The 20,020-nt window shown below is 47.6% G+C and overlaps 1 protein-coding gene, 1 non-coding gene and 1 pseudogene across 2 annotated transcripts; all 3 read right to left on the bottom strand.

The window, feature by feature from the left end:
* Positions 1 to 12,394, bottom strand: part of LOC138093255 (nicotinamide N-methyltransferase-like) — a 30,707-nt pseudogene extending 18,313 nt beyond the window's left edge.
* A 1,034-nt stretch (positions 12,395 to 13,428) lies between these two features.
* On the bottom strand, positions 13,429 to 13,501 carry TRNAG-CCC (transfer RNA glycine (anticodon CCC)). The gene has a single exon. It is a non-coding gene; the product is annotated as a tRNA-Gly (tRNA).
* A 548-nt stretch (positions 13,502 to 14,049) lies between these two features.
* On the bottom strand, positions 14,050 to 19,470 carry LOC138092391 (nicotinamide N-methyltransferase-like). Its single transcript, XM_068988251.1, has 3 exons — positions 19,247 to 19,470; positions 16,630 to 16,837; positions 14,050 to 15,042 (listed from the first exon to the last, which is right to left on the bottom strand). Exons 1-3 carry the CDS (start codon positions 19,395 to 19,397, stop codon positions 14,610 to 14,612), a joined length of 792 nt encoding a protein of 263 aa, XP_068844352.1. The 5' UTR covers positions 19,398 to 19,470; the 3' UTR covers positions 14,050 to 14,609.
* Positions 19,471 to 20,020: the final 550 nt, after the last annotated feature.

Below are 20,020 nucleotides of genomic sequence, written 5' to 3'. Positions count from 1 at the left end.
AAAGAAGAGTCAGAATATCCCTGTACCTGCTGTTTCTTGAAAGTGAAAAGTGAAAGTGAAGTCACTCAGTCATGTCCGACTCTTTGTGACCCCGTGGACTGTAGCCCATTAGGCTCCTCCGTCCATGGGATTCTCCAGGCAAGAATACTGGAGTGGGTTGCCATTTCCTTCTTCAGGGGATCTTCCCGACCCAGGGATCGAACCCGGGTCTCCCACATTGCAGGCAGATGCTTTAACCTCTTATTCACAATAATGAATATGCCAAAGTGGCATATTATAGGGGTGATATATTTGGTTTACTTTGATAGTATCTGTTCTATTCAATGTTCTCTGTTCAAGGTATTGAGAAATTTGAATCATAGCTTCCCTTTCATGGAATCCTTACCTTGGGAAATGCACACTATTCCCACCGATGGATCATTTTACCGGGGAACTTTAAAAAAAGTGCTTATACGTGGCCTTGATATGGTCGTACTCCTTTTCTCTTCACCTCATAATCCATTTCCCCCACCCTTTTCAGAAGCCATCAAGATTGATAGTCAGAATAAGATATCATTATAGATAGGTGTTCCTGGTGGCTCAGATGGTAAGGAATCTGCCTGCAGTGCAGGAGCCCAGGGTTCGATCCCTGGGTCAGGAAGATCCCCTGGAGAAGGGAATGGCAACCCACTCCAGTATTCTTGCCTGGTGAATTCCATGAGCAGAGGAGCCTGGGGGGCTACAGTCTATGGAGTTGCAAAGAGTCAGGCTTGATGAGCAACTAACACACACATAGGAGTACAGACTGAAGGCAAAAGGAAAAGAGGGTGGCAGAGAATGAGATGGTTAGGGAGCAATGGACATAAATTTGAGCAAAGTCTGGGAGATAGTGGAGGACAGAGGAGCCTGGTGGGCTACTGTCCATTAGGTCACAAAGAGCCAGACACAGCTGAGCAACTGAACAACAACAACAACAGAGATAAAAAGCTGCTTCCTCATAATGGCCCTTGACCCCCTCTTACATGGCAAAGGGCAATTATGTTTGTAGAATCCAGCTCTTACATCACATAAGGCAGAAGGGCGGGCTAGAGCTGTGAAGCAATGAATAACAGGTACAGATATCAACACACGCAAGCAATAATAGGTAATATTTATGAAATACTTATATTGTGCAGCTACTGTTCCATGTACTTTACAAATATTAACTCATTTAATCCATGTAATGATTCTATGAAGAACCATATTTAGAAGTCCAGTGACTCCCAAGCAAGATATGTAAAAGCCACCTATCACTAGACATTTTATTGCTAAAACCACCAAATACCAAAGACTATGAGAAGATGCTGAAAACATCCAGAGAAAAACCGCAGATTATCTCCAAAGAGGGATAGTCACCCTGAGAACTGACATTGCAGGGCACAAAAGGAAGGCTGAAGATAGGAGAACGGTATTGTCGATGGGGCGGAAAAGAGTCGCTGTCAGGTTAGAATCTTTAACAAGAAAAAGTCTTTCAGGAATTCAAACAAAATAAAAACATTTTCAGACAAAAAAGGAAGTTTGCCACGAGTAGTTCCTGTCAAATGGATATCCTAAATAATGTCTTTCAGATAGAAGGAATGTGAACCCAGAGGGAAGGTCTGAGATTCAAGAAAGAATGAAGAATGATAATTTGTGGGTAATTCTAACAAACATGTAAAAAAATAATGTCATTTGTGGTTATAGATAAGCAATGAAAAAGAGAACGTCATGACATGCTACATACCTTTCAAAGATAATAACTAGATATTATGAATAACCTTATTTTAAAATCTATATTTGCCTAAGTAAATATACACTTAAGTAAGTATACAACACATACAAAACTTGAACGGACTTATAACCAACGGTGAACTTAAAATTTTTTTCCCACACAAGACCTTCAGGGCAGATGGCTTCACAAATGAGTTCTACCATATATTCAAGGAACATTGTAATCTCACACAAACTCAGAGAACAGAAAAAGAACAAAACACTCCTCGAGTAATTTGATAACTTTAGCAAAACCATAATACCAAGGTTATTTACGAGGAAAATGACAAGCAAAAATCACTCATGAATACAAGTACGATAATCCTACACAATTATTGTCTGGCCAATCAAACAACAAACACTTAGAGGGTGCATACTATGTTCCAGGCACTGGTTTAAGCATTTGGAACATATTACTAAACTTTACAATAGTTCTGTGAGTCAGGTACAGTTATATCCCCATTTCACATATGAAGAGACAGAGACAAGTAAAGTAATTTGCCAGGGTCACTCCAGATAATGGTACAGCCAGGTTTCAAACCTAAGCCTGAAACGCGCATTCTTTTAGGAGTTATACTGTAAACCAGGTGGGCTTATCCCCCAAAGTCAATTTAACATTCAAAAAATAAATTTATGTAGATAGGTATATTTACATATCAAAGGGAAATATAACTTCTGATCCAGTCAATAGCGAGGGAAAAAAGCTTAAATTCAACATCCATTCACAATGAAAACAGCTCTTGGCAAACTGGGAATAAAATGCAACTTCCTTAATGTGATAAGGATTATCTACAAAAACTTCAACAAACATCATACTTAATCATGACAATTTAAAAATCTTTCCCTTTGACCTGAGAACAGAGACAAGATTGCTAACAATTATCAATTTTATTCAAGATTCTACTAGGGGATCTTAGCACAGTAGGTAAGAAAAATGTGTACAAGGATTAGAAATAAGATAAGCAGATGATGATATATATAGAAAGTGAAAAATAATCTGAATAAATTACTAGGATTAGAGTTTAGCAAAGTTTCTTGATACCAAGTCAATGTAAAAAAATTAATTTCTAACCAGCAGCAGTTATAAAATGAAATTTAAAACAGACTTCATTCACAATGGCATTAAAAAATGTGAAGTACTGAGGAATAAATCCAACAAAACATGTACAAGATATTAATGGAGAAAATTATAAAATTTTATTGAGAGACATAAAAGAAGACCTAAATAAATGGAGAAATATACCAGTTCATGGATTGGAGGACTCAACATTGTAAAGGTGTCATTTCTCTCCAAATTGATTTATAGACTCGGTAAAATCGCAATTAAGATCCCAATAGATTTTCGCTGGAACTTGACAAGCCAGCTCTAAAATTTATATGACAGCGCCAAGGGCCAAGAGTGGCTACTCTTGAAGAAGAAGAATAAAGTAGGAGGGCTTGCTCAACCAGATGTAATACTTATTATAAAGCTGTAGTAATTAAGACGGCGTGGGATTGACAAATAGACCAATGACACAGAGTAGAGGACCCACAAAAGGACCTACACTCCTATGAATATTGGATGAATGCCAGAGGTGACATCCCAGGTCAATAGCAAAAAGACAGACTTTTCAGTCAATAACGCTGACATAAATGAGCATCCATAGGGGAGAAAATGGAATTAGAACCTCACTTGACAATATAATACAGAGAAATTAACTCAGGTGGATTAAAAAAAAACTATATATAAAGAATATACATGGGCTTCCCTGGTGGCTCAGTGGTAAAGAATCCACCTGCCAATGCGGGAGACACAGGTTTGATCCCTGGGTTGGGAAGATCCCCTGGAGAAGGAAATGGCAACTCACTCTAGTATTCTTGCCTGGAAAATCCCATGGACAGAGGAGCCTGCTAGGCTGCAGTCTGTGGGATCACAAAAGAGTCAGACAGGACTTAGCAACTAAACAACAAAATATATATAGCTACAGCTACAGGTATCAACAATGATGGTTCTTCAAATGCTACAGAGTGAAAGATGCAAGTCATAAAAAAAGACTGATGTTTTTATCAGATTTATACAAAGTTTAAAACAGGCTAGAGTAAACTATATCATTTAATGATGCCTAAAAGCATGAAAAACAGTGAAATGATTGCTTCAGAATTCAGCATAGTGGTTCCTTCTGGAGGGAAAGGAAGGGACTATGCTGAGGCGAAGGACGATTCTCCAGTCTTCTACTTCCTAACTCACGGGTGATCCCATGGTGTTTATTTGCTATGAATCTTTACACTGTTTGTAAATGTTTTGTGAACACTTTTCTACGTATACAGTATCTCACAATTAAAAAAAAAATCCTGCCCGTCTAGATGCAGAGCCGCTTTTAAAACAAGCACAGATGGAGAGACCCAGGGTACTTGATCATGGAGGTCTTCCCCAGTTTCCTCTGTAAAGTAGGTCCTCAGCGACAGTTTTATCCAGTGGGGTTAAATCACTCAAGGGAACTAAAGGATAAAGCCCTATCTCAACAAAAATAGGGCAAGGATGGCGGGGAACGTTACAGAAGCTGCCATTCAAGTTTCCTTCCAAGCTTCTCTTTCCAATTCTGGAAGAAGTCCTTCTGTGCTTCAGACATCAAGGCTTACTTTAGATCAGTGGCCCGATATGCTCCAGAGATGATCGGATCCCAGTCAGCAGTGATCTCTGCTATTATTCTCCGTGGCTTCTGCTGATATCCAAGAAAGCAATGGTCGCCCAGGCATGCCGCAGCAATTAGGAGCCTGCTCCCATCGCCTCTGCCTGCTATAGCAGTGTGTGTCAGGGGTTGTTGGGGTGGGGGTGGCTCGTTAATAACGGCAGAGAAGTGGGTCTACTGAGCCTCTTTCCGGATTCTTTGCTCAAACCAAACCTGAGGCCAGGTGTGAGCCCCCAGATCAGAGTCCCAGCAGAGCCAAATGAAGCAACTCCTCCAATCAGAGGAACCACCAATCTGGGAGCCTTTCAAGTTCTTGGTAATTAACAAGAAATAAACAAAATTACAAGCAAAATGATAACTCATCAGATTTGATGCTGTCCCACAAGGCCTGCTTGAGAGTTTAATGAATGTGTATGGTGAGTCCAGGGATGATTAATCTGAGCCTTAATTGCAGGGGAGTGGGGAGGTTTTTCTTAAAGTCCACAACCTCTCAGCTTGCCTCTTTGGTTGAGAGCCCTGCCTACCTGTGGGGAAGAAAGGACAGCTGTCCCCTCAGACCATGAGAAGGGCAGTGTGAGTGCAGAGAGCTACCTTTTGTTCCCTGTACCTCTAACAATGCGTCCTCCCATAGAGCCTCGAGTTGAAAACCCACAGCCACACTGACACTGGCTCAGCCAGAAGCTCTGCTTATCTAGTTATCTTTCTGGTTATCTATACTCATGAATCTCCACACTTTAACCTGGCCACTGAACCCACTGCCCAGGTTGCAGAAAGTTTTTAGAAGGGTGTCAGAGACAAGAAGGAGAGGAAGACATGAGTGGTGAGCTCCTTGGCCACAGGAAGAAGGCTGAGGGGAGACAAATTGGTGGGGTGGGGGAGGGCTGCTCAGGAAAGCACAAAGTGCTTGAGCCTCAGCCTCAGTCAATGTCATCATCCAGCCAAAAGCTGTCCAGCCCCTGCCCAACCCCATAGGACGCGAGGTGTTTGAACTTCAGGGGAGCTCAAACACCTTCAGGGCATTCCGAGCTTCTTGGCTGTGGCAGAGGGGCCTGCTAGCTGGATGGAGATCAGCGTGTACCCAGCAGAGGTCATGCTGATCAAAGTGCAGTGAGGCCAGAGATCAGCGTGCTGCTCCCATAACACCCACCTGGCAAAGGCTGACACCTTTAGTGCCTTCTGTGCTCTTTGGATTATTTTTCTTTGCTTCCTTTCCTCCTTGAGTATGTCCCTACTTGCAATACTTACGTGTGTGCACACTCAGTCGCTTCAGCCATGTCCAATTCTTTGTGACTCTATGGATTGAAGCCTGCCAGGCTCCTCTGTCCATAGGATTCTCGGGGCAAGAATACTGGAGTGGGTTGTCATGCCCTCTTGCAGGGGATCTTCCCAACCCAGGCATTGAACCCACATCTTCTGTGTTGCAGACAGTTTCTTTTCCTTTGAGCCGGCGGGGAAGAATTTATAATACTTTCTAAGATCTAACTAGAGCTATCTTCTCTTTTCCACTGATTTTTTTTTCTTGTTTCCTACTAATTACTGTAATGTTGCAGTATATTTAGGATACCCGTCCTGTCACTAATAATGCTATACAAATACAAGCAAGATGTATTTCATTCTTTTCTCCCTCTGCTTATTATATATGTAAAAAAAACAAATCATTTCATGTTCTGAGTAAAAGCTCTTTGGACTATGATTGGATTTAGTAATTCTGTTTCTCTTTGTTTAGTTTTGGAAAATGCATGAGGTCAGATGATTAAAAGAGAATGCTTGGAAATTGGGAAAAGCACAGCAAAGGCTGAATGCAGGCTTTTTTGAAAAATTGAAGAAATCTACAGTGACTTCATGAAAATCAGACTCCGTAAAGGAAGCCAAGTCTCAGGGAAAAAAAGCTGTGATTGTCAGTCTTCAATCTCTTGTCAGAAAGCTTTTGAAAGGAAGAATCTGTGTGGTGCAAGTGAATTCACCCATTCAATTCTATTTTCTTTTCTCCCTCCCGTTTTCCAATTATTCCCAAGTGTTTAGTATATACTTTTTATGTGTATTTTTGTAAAATATGTACTGTTGCTCCATTATTGTTGTTGTTTAGTCTCTAAGTTATGTTCAGCTCTGCACAACCCCATGGACTGTAGCCCACCAGGCTCCTGTCCACGGGATTCTCTGGGCAAGAATACTGGAGTGGGTTGCCATGACCTTCTCCAGGGGATCTTCCCAACCCAGAGATCAAACCCGTGTATCCAGCATTGGCAGGCGGGTTCTTTACCACTGAGCCACCAGGGACTGTATCCAGGGTTTTTGAAATACTGATTTATGGCTGTGTTAGGTCTGTTGTGGAGCGTGCGATCTTCATCCCACAGGGTCCTCACCGTGGCCTGCAGGATCTTCTGTGTCGGCTCTCGGGCCCAGTAGCTGCAGGGCCCAGGCTTAGTTGCCTGGCAGCATATGGAATCTTAGTTCCTCAACCAGGGATCAAACCTGAGTCCGCTGTGTGGAAGGTGGATTCATAACCACTGGATCACTGGGGAAGTCTCCGCATATATTTTTATTTACGCCATTTCCACTCTGCTTTGAAGGCCCATTCTCACTGTTGCATGCACATGTGGCCCGTTACTTCTGACCATAGCTCTCTTCCTGACTTGCTTCCCCTCATTTGTTATCTACGCCCCCAGTAATGGACACTCAAGTCGCCGCTAAATCCCAGCACAAAGTTCTGTAGATATCTAGGTCTCTCTATGGACCCGTGTGAGCCTTTCACGGGGTATATTCCCAGGAGTAGAAATGCTGAGTCCTAAGGTAACACATGTTTAATTTCTAAGAATCACCAGGTTGCCTTCAGCAAGGCTGCACCAGTCTACCTCGCCACCAGCAGTGCGTGGCTTTTGCTGAGTTACCAGACTCACACGCATGCCTCCAAACCCTACCGCGCTTCTTGGAATGATTCATCTACTGTACCAGTTTTTGCCAGTCTCGTGAGAATGAGTGAAGAGGTATATGCAAATATATATATTTTTTGCCTTTCTCTGGTGAGCTTGAGTACATCTAAACATGACTATGAGTAAGTAAGCTAGGCAACATAACAAACCCCAGATCTCAATGGCTTAACAAAACCATTGACAAAAATGGTTTATTAACAAAAATGCTTATTTTTTGTTCACGTCACAGTGCAGCGTAGCCAGGGTCAGGGGCAGAGTACTACTCCAGGTGGTCAGGCTTCTATGCGCAGCTCTGTCATCTTCTAGGGCCTCAGGGTCCTCTGCTGGATTCTCCTCATACAGCCAACAGGGACCGGAAGAGAGAGCCCTCAGAGAATGGCACACAAGGTGTGCTGTGCCAGGCACAGATGCGGCCACATTCCTCGGGCCAGAACTCAGCCACGGGAAACGGCCTGGGAAATGCAATGCGCTGCGTGCCAAAGAAGAGAAGACATGGAAATTGGTGAGGAATTAGACAATCTCTGCCGTAAGATGTTTATTACTCTGGGGCTTTCCTCATCTGTAAATTCTCTCATCACGTCCCTGTCCTTTTCCCCCTTGGATTTCTTCTTGTCATTCTTGTTCATCTGTATCTTCTAGAAGGTATCAGTTTCTGGTTGGTTTTACCATTGCAAATATTCCAATCTGTCTGCCTGATCACCTTGGCTATTGGGGTCTTTCACCACTCAGGAATCTAATTTTTATATAACCTAGTTAACCAGTTTTTAGCCTTACAGGTTTCATTTTTGCGTTTGTTATTTATTTAGCCCGTACCTGGATTCCTCTCTCTTTTAGAAGAATGTTGTTTAGTTTTGGGTGTACCGGATCTTCATTGCTGTGCAGGTCTTTCTCCAGTTGCAGGGAGCAGGGGGTGGGGTGTGCGTGGCTCCTCTTGTTGCAGGAAGCAGGGGCTCCAGGGTGTGAGGGCTTCTGTGGTTTCAGCCCGTGGGCTCAGAAGTTGCAGCTCCCGAGCTCTAGAGCACAGGCTCAGTGGCTGTGGTGCGTGAGCTTAGCTGCTCCGCGGCATGTGGGATCTTCCCAGACCAGGGATCAAACCTGCGGCTCCTGCACTGGCAAGCAGAATCTTTACCACCAAGCCCCTTGGGAAGCCCAGGTTCCTCTTGAAAGCACCCTGTCAATACTTTCTTTGTCAGTTTCCCCCTCAGTCCCCAATTTGCAGGAGCATCACCTATTAAGAACAGGGACATGGAAGGTCCCCCAGGGAAAGGCTCACCCAGAGGCTAATTTCCCAGCCTTCTCATCTCTTTCCAGCATCCAGTTTTTCCTAATCCTGTAGGCTCTGGCCTGGAAAAACTCGGTTCCCCAAAACACCTATGGAAATGTACAAAAGAGTTCATTCAGGAAGCCTTTTCGACTGGCGGGAGAGGTAGGCAAGAGCCAGGTCTGGAGCCTGAGCCTGTTAACATGGTCGCAGCATTAAAGGGTGTGAGGTTGGAACGTTCTCAGACACACCAGAACTTCTTTTAACCTTGCTCCCATGTCATTTCTTTCTTTTTTTCTTTAGCATTTTATTTATTTATTTATTTATTTTTGTCTGCACTGGGTCTTTGTTGCTGACTGAGGGCTTTCTCTAGTTGCAGCGAGTGGGGCTACTTTCTTGCTGTGGCACTGACTCTATAGTTGTGGCTCACGGCTTCGTTGCTCTGAGACGTGGCTCGGCCCAGAACCAGGGATGGATCCTGTGTCGTGTCTGCCGCACTGGGAGACCGACACTCTACCGCCGAGCCACCGGGGAGGCCTCCCATGTTGTTTCGACTTCGGCCTCCTGCTCACCCTTTTCCCTTGCCTGGAAAGCCCTCTCTACCTTTGCTTGGTTAAACCTTCTTATCCTGCACCTGGGCTTTACTTCCAGGAAGCCTTCTCTGGAAGGCTCCATCCCACTCCCAGGTCCAGGTGAATGCACTTCTGAGTCTTGCACAACGGTCACTGAACTTACCACACTACGTTACGATGGCCATTTGCCTACACGATCATGAACTTTTGGAAAGAATCTGAATCCAATTCTGTGTCCAATTCCCCTTTGTACTCCGAGCACTAGAGCGAGACCTAACACATGTGGTAACAGCTGTTGGATGGATCTCATGGGCTTACTATGTCCTGGCCACTGAATCTGGCTCTCCTGTCCCAGTTTCGTGGGCTTCGGGGAGGTCTGCATTACTGCAGAGATGCCCCAGAAGAATTCCCTTCCGCAGGCCAGCTGGGGTTCCTCTCCCTTGGTGTGTCATCCTGACTACTTAGGCGCCATCTCTCGTCGGGCTCTGACGCAGCAGATCTGATCAGCTCTCCTGGACCTTAGCCTCCGCTCTCGGTGAAGCGGGGCAGTGGGGTAGGGGTGGAGGGGGAGGGCCGTCATAATTATATACGGTTAAGTGAAGGTGGTGAAAGTCAGGGTGCTGTCTTGGGAGTGTCCTCCTCTTCCCGATCCCCCCATTCAGCAGTCAGTTTGGACAGGAGAGCAGGCTCAGAGAATGAGCCGGCGGTGGACAAGCAAGAGTGAAATAAGAGTCCTCCAGCCCCACTGCTGGCCCTGCTGCCTACCAAGCTCAAGTCTTGGCTGCCCCCTTGTGTCCACAGAGTGAAGTACACGGGAAACTTCCAAAGCTGGGCTAGGACTGGTCCCCTGCCTCCTTCTCCCCAAGGGCACTCCCCGACACACAGGGACTCCCATTCAGCAGGACCACCTGCCCTGCCCTCCCGAACACCCTCTGCCCCAGTCACTCTCCACAGCATCGCCCTGTTTATTTCCTTCTTGGGGCTTCTCACACCGTTGTTTGGGCCCACTCTTTTGTTGCCTGCCACCCTGGTGGCTCAGAGAGTAAAGCGTCTGCCCACAATGCGGGAGACCCGGGTTCGATCCCTGGGTCGGAAAGCTCCCCTGGAGAAGGAAATGGCAACCCACTCCAGTATTCTTGCCTTGGACATGACTGAGAGACTTCACTTTCACTTCCCCACCCCTCTCAAGGGCAAGGAGACTGAGGGCAGGGCCTGGTTGGACTCAGTCACTGCATCCCTAGATACAGAACAGGCCCAGCAGGGAGCAGCCACGCAGCATGCATTTCCTGATCAAGGTTCCCCAGAGATGCCTGATGTCCGCCCGTGGTTCCCACCAGGGCCGAGCTGCCTCCTCCTCCCGAAATGCCTTCAACACCCCAGCCCACCCCCGCTCCGCCTCACTGTCTGCCTGGCAACCTGGTATTTATGGTTAGTCCAAGGCTCAGTTTAAACATTGCCTCTTTGGGACAAACATGGACACCAAGGGGGAAGGTGGGGAGGGTGAGATGAACTGGGAACTGGGATTGACACACACACTATTGATACTATATGTGAAACAGATAACTAATGAGAACCTACTGTGTAGCTCGGGGAACCCTACTCAGGGCTCTGTGGCGACCTAAATGGGAAGGAAATCCAAAAATCTGGGGCCATATGTAAATGTATGGCTTCCGTGGTGGCTCAGCTGGTAAAGAATCTGCCTGCAATGCAGGAGACCCCGGTTCAATTCTTGGGTAGGGAAGATCCCCTGGAGAAAGGATAGCTACCCACTCCAGAATTCTTGGGCTTCCCTTGTGGCTCAGCTGGTAAAGAATCTGCCTGCAATGCGGGAGACCTGGGTTCCATCCCTGAGTTGGGAAGATCCCCTGGAGAAGGGAAAGGCTACCCACTCCAGAATTCTGGCCTTAGAGAATTCCATGGACTGGATATAGTCCAAGGGGTTGCAAAGAGTCAGACACGACTGAGAGACTTCCACTTTCATGTTCATTTCCTGGGCTTCCCAGGTGGAGCTAGTGGAAAAGAACTCACTTGCCACTGCAGGAGATATAAGAACCACGGGTTTGATTGGGAAGATCCCCTGGAAGAGGAAATGGCAACCCACTCCAGTATTCTCGCCTGGAGAATCCCACAGACAGAGAAACCTGGCAAGCTACAGCCTATAGGGCCGCAAAGAGTCGGACACATCTGAAGCAACTTAGCATGCACGCCTGTATATGTGTAGCTGACTCACTTTGCCGTGCAGCAGAAACTAACACAACCTTGTAAAGCAACTATACTCCAATACATTTTAAAATATATTTATTTATTTATTTGGCTGTGTTGGGTCTTAGCTGCAGCATGTGGGATCTAGTTCCCTGACCAGGGATCGAACCTGAGCCTCCTGCGGTGGGAGCACAGAGTCTTCGTCACTGGACCACCGTAAAAATATTTTTTAAAAATAAACATTACCTCTTCGTGATGCTTTCCTGGTCTCCCCTAAACTGGGCATTTCCTTCTGTGTGCTGTCACCTCCTGTAATGGGATCAGAACTGTCTGTGAGCCCGGCAAGGGCAACAATTGTATCAAATGTGTTCTCACACTCTCAGTGCCTGGCAGATGGCAGATGCTAAATAAATATTTATTGACGAACTCTGATTACCCCTGGAGAGACTCGCAGAGCCCAAGGCCCGGAACTGCCCTCCGGGCCTCGCCTCCCTCTGCTCTCCAATAGAGAGCCCACCCTGCAGGCAGCACAAACATCACATCATTCACCCAGCATCTTCCCAAGGCCAGGTTTTGTAACAGGATTGTTTCCTCCAGGGGAAATGCCTTTCCAACCATCTCCCTCCTTTATAATGCATCTTGGCTGCTCTTCCACCTGAAACCTTCCTTGGTTCTAGAGCAGGAACCGATCCTTCCTTCATCTCTGCTTCTCATCACTATTCCTCTTCCCAGTTAATTCTGCCTTGTCCTAGGGCCCTGTGTCAGCTCAATGGGTGCTTAGCAGAAGTGTGAAGCCTGCTGTCTCAGCGAATTGTAAACCCTCCCCTGTCACTAGCCATGTCTCACACACATTAAAAAGCGTTAGTCACTGAGTCGTGTTTGACTCTTAGCCACCCCACGGACTATAGCCCACCTGGATCCTCTGTCCGTGGAATTCTCCATGCAAGAATTCAGGAGCGGGATGCCATTCCCTTCTTCAGGGGATCTTCCTGACCCAGGGATGGAACTGGGTCTCCTGTTTTGCAGACAGATTCTTCACCATATGCGCCCCCAGGGAAGTCATGAAGCCACTCACACGCCCACTCACATGCCCACTCACAGGCAGCCCATGAAGCATATATGGTAACCTGCTGCTCGTGTCAGGAAGCCAACAGCTCCTGATGTGAAAGCTCGTGTTAACTAACACCAGGGCCCCAGAAGAATATTGCCCAGCTACATGCCCACACTTCATGCAGGGAGGCAGAGACTGGGCATCTCAGTCCTGCCAAGAACACCCACCCCAGACACTCTCCCCATATGCCCACCCATCTGCTCTTTGCCTAATGCTTTCCCAGCCCAGCTCAGCTTTCTGGCCAGACACCCCAGTGGATACTTGGAGCTCGCCCTGGATGGGGTGTTAGCACTCTGCCTCTGGGTCCGTCGACTTGCAGGCAAGTTCTAGGAGATAGTCTTGATCTAAACCCAGCCTCTGGGAGTCAACCTCACTGATCACTCTTGTGGTTCCATGGATAGATGTGACCCACCTCTACTACCATGATCAGCACACAAACACATACATGCACACACACACACACACACGTGTGCACATGCCCACATACACAAAAAATATACCCCAGATACACACACATGGGGTAGAATGTGATCAAGGGCTTCAGGGTTGCAACCATGTTTAGCGTGAGGACCAGCCCTAGGCAAAGGTTCTGACATTACAGTGTCCAGCTGGACGCAGGCCCTTGACAAATATTTGTTGAATGACTAAATTGCTTGCTTGTCCACCTCCAATGCCACCCATCGCCACTGATTTGACACTCGTCCTCCCACTCTGAACACTGGCCTGTTCTCCCATACCACACGTATTAGCAGTCCCTCAAGGGACAGAGCCTCAATCTTGGAACCCCAGTGTCTTCAATTTTTCTTCTCTTAATTAATTAATTAATTAGGCTGCCCGAGGTCTTAGTTGCAGGACGTAGGATCTTCAATCTTCATTGCAACGTGCAGGATCTTCAGGTGGAGCATGTGGGATCTAGTTCCCTAACCAGGGATTGAACCCGGACCCTCTGCATTGGGAGTGCAGAGTCTTAGCCAGTGGACCACCAGGGAAGTTCCTGTCTTCAGTTTTTCTTGAAGTTCACCCAGCACAGTATGTTGTCTCCCCTCTGGGTCTCAGTACCTGTACCAGAAGTTCCTGCCCTTCACCGCGACTCCTTCACTTGGCTTACTCTTGGTCACCCTTTCATCGATTTGCTCCCTACTTCCCTCAAAAAGTCTTTCCCTTGTGTCCCATCCCTGCCCCAGACGGGGTTAGGTGGGGTTCACTGGACAGCGAAGGAAAACAACTTCTCTAGCTCTCTTCAGAACTCCTTATGCCATCTTATCACATCCTGTGACAAGGTCTCTACAAGGTCAGCCAAGCTTAAAAAACACACAAGCTTGGACTTCCCTGGTGGCTCAGACGGTAAAGCGTCTGTCTACAATGCGGGAGACCTGGGTTTGATCCCTGGGTCGGGAAGATCCCCTGGGGAAGGAAATGGCAATCCACTCCAGTACCATTGCCTGGAAAATCCCATGGACAGAGGAGCCTGGTAGGCTACAGTCCGTGGGGTCACAGAGAGTCAGACACGACTGAGCGACTTCACTTGTTCACATGGTTATTTACCAAGGGTATTCATGTTATACCTTTTGGGTGTTACAGAAACCCTGGGGAGAGGTGTGATGATTTCCATTTCAGCGATGGGGAAACTGAGGTTCTGAGATATTAGGTGCCCACCTAAAGTCACAAGAGCAAGTTGAATCAGAGAGCCAAGGATCAAAATCCATGCATGTGCTTTCCATTTCAAGGGGCAGGGCTGCAGGATTAGCAGGCATGGGGAGGGAGGTGGAGACTGAGCTCAGAAGGTGTGCAGTCTGAATTGCCTAAAATCAGAGAGCAGGAAGGGTCCTTCCCACTTCATTCCACACAACCCTGAAGGAGCCCAGAAGGAAGGAGGTGTAGCTTTATTTCTCTGGTCCAATTCTTTTTCCCAGCTCGGGGCCATTAGTGGAATACATTATAAACATCTCTGGGAGAAGCATCCCGATTGACCTGGTGATCATTTGCCAGCAAGTGTTAGAAGTGAAGCTGGCGAAATGGAGAGAAACACAAACGAGGTGGCAGAGGGATGGTCCCAAGCCCGCCCCCCCGACCACCCGCTCCTCCAAGCCGCTGCCTCTAGTCCCGTCTCTGGGCCACCAGGAAGAACAGCCCTGTGTAGTCAGCGCGATTATCCAAGTGGGTCTCAGCGGCCCGAGCGACCTTCTCCAGCTTCTCAATGATGAAGCCGGCCTCCTGCAGGGCCTCCCGCAGGAATTTCTCATTCAGGGGCAGAGTGGGGAACCTCTTGTCCCCCACCATGAAGAAGGTGGACTCGAAGCTCCCGCTCAGCACCAGATGGCCCCCGGGCCGGAGCAGGGTCCTGAGGTGGCGCAGGGCATCCCGGCAGGCCTGCGGGGTGGGGCAGGCAGCCTCAAGACACAGGGAGGAGATGAGGCCGTCGGCAGGGGGCAGGACCGCGGGCTCCAGGGGCTGTTCTTTCAGGACGTCACACTTGAGCACCCGGGTGACGGCTCTCCTTACGCGCTCCTCCTTCTCTGCCCACTTGTCTCTGGATGGGAGGGAAGAAAGAGAGAGGCCGGCTGGGTCACGCTCATCACATGGACCACTCACGTCACTCTCAGCCATCCTCTGCCTGGCGTATGGGCTCCCAGAGCACAGGCTGCCAGTTCTACAGATGAGAAAACTGAGTCCCATAGAGAGACCAGCTGGGGACAAAGTGAAGCCCAGCACCTGCCCACCCTGGGGTCACGGCTCAGGGGCCCCCTTCCGGCCCTGCACCCCTGGTGGTTAGCCTGTTCTCTCTCTGCTAGCCCGTATCTCACATGACCCGGCAAGTGCCCCCAGAAACAGAATCTCTGCCTGGACTCAGAGGAGCAAGACTACAGTGCGAGCTTGGGGGACATTGTGGGGGGCCCCTGGCCACTCCATTCAACCTCCTCCTCGACTCACACATTCCCTTCTTACCTATGCCTGTTCTCAGGATGTGGGCCACATGCATTCTGCAGTATAAGTAAGTACTAGCACTTAAAGGCCTGCTCTTTCCAGCTCTGTATTTTTTAAAACACATAGTCTTAACATATACCCTCTGCTGTATATAAAACAGGTAAACAACAAAGAGCTACTTAGAGTGCAGGGAACTATACTCAGGTTCTTTAATAACCTAAATGACCCATAATAGAAAAGAATCTGAAAAGAATATATATATATACATATATGTGTATGGAATCATAGTTTTGTTCAGTCACTAAGTCATGTCTGACTCTTTGTCTGACCTCACGAACTGCAGCATGCCAGGCCACCCTGTCTTTCACTGTCTCCCAGAGTTTGCTCAAACTCATGTCTGTTGAGTTAGTGATGCCATCCAATCATCCTATCCTCTGTTGCCCCCTCTCCTTCTGCCCTCAATCTTTCTCAGCATCAGGGTCTTTTCCAATGAGTCAGCTCTTTGCATCGGGTGGCCCAAATATTGGAGTTTCAGCTTCAGCTTCAGTCCTTAGTTATATACTTGAAACTAACACAACACTGTAAATTAACTATACCTCAATGTTTAAAAAGTAAGAAAGAAATCATAGTTTTAAGCAAAAGGAATAAGAAACTAATGCAAAACTTCAACCATCTTAACTAGGGAGGGTGATATTTGAGGAGTGGAAGGGTTATGGTGGATCTTCCTGCTGCCTTGAAATTAAATGAAAATATACAAGGTAAGTAAATTCTATTCCACTTGCCATGGAAGATTGTCTTAATTCTAACCCTCATCTCCTGCGATCCACAAAAAGATTCCACAAGTTTAGAGCTCCCTGGAGGTTGTAACTGGAACAACAGGGCACCAGCCAATCAGAAAGGAGGCAGCCAGGAGGGTTCTCCTGCTTGGACTCAGACCTTGGCTTCCTTGTGGACCTCGGTGATGTTTCTTCCTGGCTCCAGGTTTGTCTCTAGCCGGCTCTTCCTATTGCCCCTTTTGGTCTTTATAGGGTCCATATCTCACTCTTCCTCCTTTCTTCTTGGGGTTCCACTGACTCCCTTCCTCCTTAGTCTCCATCTGCCTTGCCATTTGTACACAAACTCCATGGAAAACTCTTGATTAGGAGCTAAGTGAAGATCATGCAGATCTGAAAACAAGCAACAGCCCGCTTACCTGTTCCCCTCAAGCTCACACACGTATTTCACCGCTGGAGACCAGTCGAATGCCCCCGGCATCTTCTTCAGCCACTTCTCCAGCTCCTGGAGGTTCTTGTCTGCGTAGTCGGTGGCGACGATCTCTTGGAAAGACTCACAGGCAGAGAGGAACTGGTAGATGGTGGGCCCGGAGCCGATGTCAATCAGGAGTTTCCCTTCCAGCCCACCTGTTTTGGATTAGGAATATTTCTTCTGAATCATTAGTACCTGGGAGAAGGCAATGGCACCCCACTCCAGTACTCTTGCCTGGAAAATCCCATGGACGGAGGAGCCTGGTAGGCTGCAGTCCATGGGGTCGCTAAGAGTCGGACACAACTGAGTGACTTCACTTTGACTTTTCACTTTCATGCATTGGATAAGGAAATGGCAACCCACTCCAGTGTCCTTGCCTGGAGAATCCCAGGGACGGGGGAGCTTGATGGGCTGCCGTCTCTGGGGTCGCACAGAGTCGGACACGACTGAAGCGACTTAGCAGCAGCAGCAGGGCTCCAAGGCCCACACTTCCCAAAAGGTTCTGCTCTTCTTGCTCCACTGGGAGACGGCACAGGGAGTTGACCAACAGGGCATGTAACCTCCAGGACCGGGAACCTTGCTGCACTAACAGCTCCAGCACACTGAGCATGGAGAGTTTTTGCAGGAAGGGAGTGTTAGGAACAAGGGAGCTTGTTTAGGGGTAGAGTGGTAAAGAACCAGCGTTGACATGTCACCTACCAATTTACCACTGTAAAGTGTCCAGGACTTCCCTGGTGGTCCAGTCATTAAGAATCCATCTGCCAGTGCAGGGGACACAGTTTGATCCCTGATCCCGGAAGATTTTACATATTATGGGGCAACTAAGCCCTCAAGCCACAGCCATTGAGCCTGTGTGCCCTAGAGCCTGCGCTCCACAACAAGAGAAGCCCACACAGGACAATTAGAGAGTAGCCCCTGCTCTCTGCAGCTAGAGAAAGCCCACACGTAGCAATGAAATAAAGAAATTCACTGAATTTTTTAAAAGTGTCCAAAGGAGAAATCTGATTCAATTCTTGAGTACACTGGTTTCCCTGTCCCAAGCACTCTTTGTTGATGTGCCCTATGGCCCCACTGAGACCACATGTAATGTTCCAAAGATCAACCAGCAAACGTTTATTGAGTATCAACTGTATCCCAGAAATGTGCTTGGCCGTTTGGGGACTAAAAGGAGGAAACAGGGCCTGTGAAGAATACTTGGCCTCCCCTTCCTGTTTTGTTTCTCTCCATCCACAAGAGACTGGTTGACACAAAATATCAAGAGTGTTTGGACCTTGGCAAGGGGCTTCCAGGGGCTTCCCAGGTGGCAGTAATGGTAAAAAAAACAAAAACAAAAACAAAAAACCCTCCTGCCAATACAGATAGACATGAGAGATGTCGATTTGATCCCTGGGTCCGAAAGATCCCCTGGAGAAGAGCATGGCAACCCACTCCAGTATTCTTGCCTGGAGAATCCCATGGACAGAGGAGCCTGGTGGGCTACAGTCCATGGGGTCACACAGTCAGACACAACTGAGCAACTGAGCACACACACAGGGGGCTTCCAAGATAAACAACAAGGCCAAAAGGACAGAAATCCAGCTGGTCCTGACTGACTGCTGAGATGAGCCAGCTAATCTGCGACTACACGTGTTTGTCTGTATGTTGTTATATCTGTAGGGTACAGTAGCAAATAAATCGAAGTAGGCATCAAAGGCTTAAGAAAATTTGATGCCAGAAAATTTTAATTGGAGAAATTCTGGCTACTGGGTTATGTTTTCTTCCCATATGAATGATGAAAAGATACCCAGCATTTGATTTTAGTGGTCCAGCCAGCCTAGCACTATACTTCCCTGGGGTGGCACTGTCGGAGGGAGGTGCAAATCTGAGAGCCAACCACCCATGATGTTTGCATGGGCCACAGTGGAGATCAGGCAGAAGGGCAAAGCCCACCCCAAACGAGAAGCAAAGCTTCCCTACACTTTCGGATGCCCTTCCGGTTTCCCTTGCAAGGGATAGGGAGAAGACAGGCCTACTCAGGATGATCAAAGACCACAGCTCTCAGGCTTTATGGGAAGAGGAAATCTGACCTCAGAAACTTTGAGAGGATACCACCATGTACCATACAGCAAGTGTATCTAAACTCTTCCTAACTTCTTTGGTAATCCGCCTGCCAATGCAGGGGACACGGGTTCAGTCTATGACCAGGGAATATTCCACGTGCCGTGGGGCATCTAAACCCTCGAACTGTAGCTGCTGAGTCCACATGCCCAGACCCCATGCTCTGCAACAAGAGTAGCCACCGCAGAGAGAAGCCTGTGCACCTCAATGAAGAGTAGCCCCAGCTCCTTGCAGTTAGAGGAAACCCATATGCTGCAAGAAAAAAAAATTTTTTTTTAAATAAAATCTTCCTATAGGGCAGAGCCATACCCTCTGAAGATCCCAAGTTGCTATTAATGGTCTGGCCATCCTTTCCCACTCCCACTCGAAGACTGCCCTATAATGAAAGAAAACCAGCATCTGATTTAAAATTTGCGTGGCCACCCTTCCTCCCACAAACCTCCCCGAGGGCTGAAGGAGACCAGCACCTGATTTAAAGGTGGCGTTGTAGTGTTTTAGCAGGAAATGGAGGACTTCATCACCGATGGGATCCTGGTTCATCCTGTAATACTCCAGGTAGGATGTGGGCTCAAAATTCTCCTGGTAGACATCAGGCTCCTTGCGTTCCTGAAGAGCCATGGAGAGCAGTGAGTTTTGTCCAGGAAGGAGCAGCAGGCAAACTGATTCCCTGGGGCCTTCTTTGCGGGGCTCAGACTTTGTCCTCTCCCCAGCCCTCAGAACAAACACTGGGATGAAGGCCAGAGCAGCCAACAAAGGATGTTTCCTGAACCTGCCTCCCTTTGGCCATTCACCGCTCGGTTCCCTTCCCCAGCCCCCAGGCTTTTCAGTGGCTTTGGCTTGTTTGGAAGTGTTAGCCTCTTTTGCTCCTTTATTGCATCCCCTTCTACAGTGATTTTTCAAACCGTTTAAAAAGCACGCCTAATTTTTAAATGCAATCTCCAGCAAAGCCACAGTATAGATGAGTGATCCTAGGATGAGATGTCTTGTGCTTAGTCGCTCAGGCATGTCCGACTCTTTGTGACCCCATGGGCTGTAGCCCACCAGGCTCCTCTGTCCATGGGAATTCTCCAGGCAGGAATACTGGGGTGGGTTGCCATGCCCTGCTCCAGGGGATCTTCCCAACGCAGGAGTCGAATCCAGGTCTCCTGCGTTGCAGGCAGATTCTTTACCTTCTGAGCCACTAAGGAAGCCCTGGATGAGATGTCTTAGTTAGCTTTTAATTTTTAGTGTTTTCTGAACTA

This window comes from Capricornis sumatraensis, chromosome 16 (genome assembly GCF_032405125.1).
Source record: "Capricornis sumatraensis isolate serow.1 chromosome 16, serow.2, whole genome shotgun sequence".
Taxonomy (NCBI): Eukaryota; Metazoa; Chordata; class Mammalia; order Artiodactyla; family Bovidae; genus Capricornis; species Capricornis sumatraensis.
Note: the sequence above shows the minus strand (reverse complement) of the source record. Positions and strands in the feature narration are given on the sequence as shown.